This window comes from Haliotis cracherodii, unplaced genomic scaffold, assembly GCF_022045235.1.
Source record: "Haliotis cracherodii isolate W230 unplaced genomic scaffold, xgHalCrac1.p SCAF_1, whole genome shotgun sequence".
Taxonomy (NCBI): domain Eukaryota; kingdom Metazoa; phylum Mollusca; class Gastropoda; order Lepetellida; family Haliotidae; genus Haliotis; species Haliotis cracherodii.
Genome location: NW_027266264.1, coordinates 86,411,971 through 86,416,911, shown reverse-complemented (window position 1 = coordinate 86,416,911; position 4,941 = coordinate 86,411,971). Strand labels below are relative to the sequence as shown.

The 4,941-nt window shown below is 49.3% G+C and overlaps 1 protein-coding gene across 1 annotated transcript; it reads right to left on the bottom strand.

Annotated features, from left to right (window-relative positions):
• Window positions 1–205: 205 nt before the first annotated feature.
• On the bottom strand, window positions 206–4,058 carry LOC139458226 (surface protein-like). Its single transcript, XM_071239592.1, has 3 exons — window positions 4,016–4,058; window positions 2,706–2,923; window positions 206–1,147 (listed from the first exon to the last, which is right to left on the bottom strand). The coding sequence occupies exons 1-3, from the start codon at window positions 4,056–4,058 to the stop codon at window positions 206–208; spliced, it is 1,203 nt and encodes a 400-aa protein (XP_071095693.1).
• Between the last annotated feature and the right edge of the window lie 883 nt (window positions 4,059–4,941).

Here is a 4,941-nt window from a genome sequence, read left to right as displayed (position 1 = left end):
GGCCTCTCTCCATGACTGATGGTTTACCGGAGGTTGTCTAGGGGCCTCTCTCCATGACTAGTGGTCTACCGGAGGTTGTCTAGGAGCCTCTCTCCATGACTGGTGGTCTACCGGAGGTTGTCTAGGAGCCTCTCTCCATGACTGATGGTCTGTGGGAGGTTGTCTAGGGGCCTCTCTCCATGACTGGTGGTCTGCGGGAGGTTGTCTAGGGCCTCTCTTCATGACTGGTGGTCTGTGGGAGGTTCTGTAGGGCCTCTCTCCATGACTGGTGGTCTACCGGAGGTTGTCTAGGAGCCTCTCTCCATGACTGGTGGTCTACCGGAGGTTGTCTAGTAGCCTCTCTCCACGACTGATGGTCTACCGGAGGTTGTCTAGGGGCCTCTCTCCATGACTGGTGGTCTACCGGAGGTTGTCTAGGGGCCTCTCTCAATGACTGGTTGTCTGCGGGAGAATGCCTAGGGGCCTCTCTCCATGACTGGTGGTTTGCGGGAGGTTGTCTAGGAGCCTCTCTCCATGACTGATGGTCTGTGGGAGGTTGTCTAGGGGCCTCTCTCCATGACTGGTGGTCTGTGGGAGGTTGTCTAGGAGCCTCTCTCCATGACTGGTGGTCTGCGGGAGGTTGTCTAGGAGCCTCTCTCCATGAATGGTGGTCTACCGGAGGTTGTCTAGGAGCCTCTCTCCATGACTGGTGGTCTACCGGAGGTTGTCTAGGGGCCTCTCTCCATGACTGGTGGTTTGCGGGAGGTTGTCTGGGGGCCTCTCTCCATGACTGATGGTCTGTGGCAGGTTGTGTAGGGGCCTCTCTCCATGACTGGTGGTCTACCGGAGGTTGTCTAGGGGCCTCTCTCAATGACTGGTTGTCTGCGGGAGGATGTCTAGGGGCCTCTCTCCATGACTGATGGTCTGTGGCAGGTTGTGTAGGGGCCTCTCTCCATGACTGGTGGTCTGCGGGAGGATGTCTAGGGGCCTCTCTCCATGACTGGTGGTCTACCGGAGGTTGTCTAGGAGCCTCTCTCCATGACTGGTGGTCTGTGGCAGGTTGTCTAGGAGCCTCTCTCCATGACTGGTGGTCTACCGGAGGTTGTCTAGGGGCCTCTCTCAATGACTGGTTTTCTGCGGGAGGGTGTCTAGGGGCCTCTCTCCATGACTGATGGTTTGCGGGAGGTTGTCTAGGAGCCTCTCTCCATGACTGATTGTCTGTGGGAGGTTGTCTAGGACCCTCCCTTCATGACTGGTGGTCTACCGGAGGTTGTCTAGGAGCCTCTCTCCATGACTGGTGGTCTACACCGGAGGTTGTCTAGGAGCCTCTCTCTATGACTGGTGGTTTGCGGGAGGTTCTCTAGGGGACTCTCTCCATGACTGATGGTCTACCGGAGGTTGTGTAGGGGCCTCTCTCCATGACTGGTGGTCTACCGGAGGTTGTCTAGGGGCCTCTCTCCGGGGTCCCTCGTTTTCCCTCTCTCCATGACTTGAACTTGTTTTGGAGACGTAGAGTTCTATTATTCGAATTAAATGTATATTTTATTGTACCATTTCAACAAAAGAGAACCATTAATGCCAACATGTCTGCAGTAGTTGATTCTGTCTTCGACATTGCTCACAGTTGTATACAGCTTGACCGAGTTCAGAGTAATATTGTCAATAAAATGTTTTGAGAAATTGAAAGGGAGCCGTGTCAAAGGTGTTGATGTGTAATAATAGCGTGTATGGTTTATAGATATCGCTGCTTAGTTTGAGGTTTCTATTCCTAGTGCTCTTCCTTTCCGAGCACAAAGACTGAATATTTCCAGTCTGTTTACAAAATGGCTGTCATCTACACGCTCAAAGGAGTCTGCATATGTGTGTCGTATACCGTTTTGTACTGTTTAACACACAACATCTCATATTTAGCGATCTGAGAATAGCTGGCAATTATATTCGCCACATGTCCTCATAATTAGATCAGGTGATGGATCCCTAAAAGCTTTTGGTTGCCTAACTCTACGTTCCACAGAACAGGTTAGCTCAAATGCCGAACTAATGGCGCCATTACAAAAGATCATTGCTAATGTGCCACAGACAAAGTATTACGTGGGATTCTGACGTAAATTTCTCCACCGTGGATAGACACACAGGGTACTGAAGCGAACTTCAACATTGAGAGACTCAGGGTACTGTAGTTCACCTCCACTGTGGAGACACAGATTGTAATGGAGCTCATCTCAACCGTTGAGACAAATGGTACTGTAGCTCACTTCGACCGTAGAGACACACAAGGTACCGGAGCTCATCTCCACCGTGGAGGCACACAATGTACTGTAGCTCACCTCCACCGCGGAGACACACAATGTACTGTAGCTCACCTCCACCGCAGAGACACACAATGTACTGTAGCTAATCTCCACCGTGGAGACACACAAGACACTGTAGCTCATCTTCACCTTGGTGACACACAATGTACTGTAGCTCACCTCCACCGCGGAGACACACAATGTACTGTAGCTCACCTCCACCGTGGAGACCCACTAGGTACTGGAGCTCATCTCCACCGTGGAGACACACAATGTTTTGTAGCTCTCACCTCTACTATGGAGACACATAAATACTGTAGCTCACCTTTACCATGGAAAAGCTCAATGTACTGTAGCTCACCTCTACCATGGAGACACACACAAGGTTCTGTAGCTCACCTCCACTGTGGAGACACACAAGGAACTCTAGCTCACCTCTACCGTGGAGACACACAAGGAACTGTAGCTCCCCTCCACCGTGGAGACACACACAAGGTTCTGTAGCTCACCTCCACTGTGGAGACACACAAGGAACTCTAGCTCACCTCCACCGTGGAAAAACTCAATATACTGTAATTCACCTCTACCGTGGAGACACGCAATGTACTGGAGCTCACCTCCACTGTGGAGACACACAAGGAACTGTAGCTCACCTCCACCGTGGAAAAACTCAATATACTATAATTCACCTTTACCGCGGAGACACACATGTACTATAGCTCACCTCTACCGCGGAGACACACAAGGTACTGTATCTCACCTCCGAACATGGAGGTCACACAGGGTAATGACGATAACGTTATTATTACTTATCAGGTCTGCTGATGTCTGTGGCACAGGTGTTTGGTTGATGTAAGGACCGTGTTTCATATTGTGTGGACCTAAAAAGGATCTGTTTGCGACACAGGTTTCATTTACGGGTGGCCTAAAAGACTGGTCAAACATTGTTATGACCTCGGGTTTAGGTTCCCCGTGAGCACCTTAACCACTGGATTCATGTAGTGAGGGCGTAAGGGTGTGGTATCTAACGCCACATTCAGCAATCACCTGTTAATAATCGAATCTGGACCAGACAAACCAGTGACGGGGAGTGTGAGTATTGATGGACGCAGTCGGGGTACGATAACACGCAATCAGCACTCAGTGTGACCATCCAATACACTTCAGTCGCCTGTTTACCAAGCATGGGATGCTGGGAACACGTTCTGACCCAGAATCCCTACGGGACTGGAAAAGATACAGGGCATCTATTGCTTCCTGTTGTAATTACCTACAAGGGACAACAATCGATGACCTATCCATCGACCTGACCTTCCATGTACATCACCCCGTGAAACCACCATCCAGCAACAAACGACGGACGAACTCGCCATTTCTCCCATGGGATAAGGGAGAAAGGCGCCATATGTGTCACCCATTAACCTTCGAATGCAGCCAATGTCCGCTCCTCTGGTGACATTGTGTTTTTAGAAATTAACAAGTCTCTAGGTCCGGAACTCATTACGGCTTACTAATGAGTTTTATTTCATGGCGGTGGATACGTACTATCGGCCCCAGCCCTCCTGCAGTCAGTCGCCGCGATTCACCAATTACCTTCCCCATCTAAGGCTGATTACAACTCGTCTCTTGAAAGCGTCTTAAATGAACTACATACTAAAAGAACTGTTTTGGGGCTGACTTTTCCATTCCAGCATCAGTGAGGGCAGCAATTAAATAGTCATGTCATAGTGTTGTAAGCATATTACCTTTATGAGACAAACTTGACATTCCCCAGTAGGCGGAGGACATGGCGGCACACTGATCGGCTTGAGTACCCAATGTCCAGTCCCAATGCCAGGTTCCAACAGCAAATGTTGGTTGGTTTGGTTTGGTTGATTTGTTGTTTAACGCCGCACTCAGCAATATTCCAGCTTTATGACGGCGTCCTGTAAATAATCTGTCTGGACCAGACAATCCAGTGATTAATATCATGAGCATCGATTCCCGCAATTAGGATACGATGACATGCATCAACCAAGTCAGCGAGCCTGACCACTCGATCCTGTTAGTCGCCTTCTACGACAAGCATAGTCGCTTTTTACGGCAAGCATGGGTTGCTGAAGGCCTATTCCTACCCGGATCTTCACGGGTCCCAACAGCAAGTGTACCAATATTAGGTATCCTGAACAGATACATTGTGTTGGTACCAGTAGCTAGTGGTCGGTACTTGGGGTACGTGTAGATTAAGTATATCTGTGTTGTGTTTTACGCCGCTTTCAGCAATTTTCCAGCAATATCACGTCGGGGGCACCAGAAATGGGCTTCACACATTGTACCCATGTGGGAAAACGAACCCGGGTGTTCGGCGTGACGAGCGAACACTTTAACCACCAGACTACCCCATCGCCCCCGGTGTTATGTACCCGGTACATGTGTTTCCAATATCTGTATTATATACCCGGTACGTGTATCTCCATTATCTGTGTTATACACCCGGTACGTGTATCTCATTTATGTTTTATGTACCCGCTACGTGTATCTCCATTATCTGTGTTATGTACCCGGTACGTGTATCTCATTCATGTGTTATGTACCCGGTACGTCTATCTCATTTATGTGTTATGTACCCGGTACGTGTATCTCCATTATCTGTGTTATGTACCCGGTACGTGTATCTCATTTATGTGTTATG

Excerpts from the sequence above, each read along its gene's own strand:
- LOC139458226 (XM_071239592.1), bottom strand. The coding sequence starts at position 4,058 with ATGTCCTCCGCCTACTGGGGAATGTCAAGTTTGTCTCATAAAG. Across the intron at positions 2,924-4,015 it reads GTCAAGTTTGTCTCATAAAG|GTGAGCTACAGTTCCTTGTG; the intron begins GTAATATGCTTA and ends TCCACGGTGGAG. Across the intron at positions 1,148-2,705 it reads TGTGTGTCTCCACGGTAGAG|TCATGGAGAGAGGCCCCTAG; the intron begins GTGAGCTAGAGT and ends GCAAACCATCAG.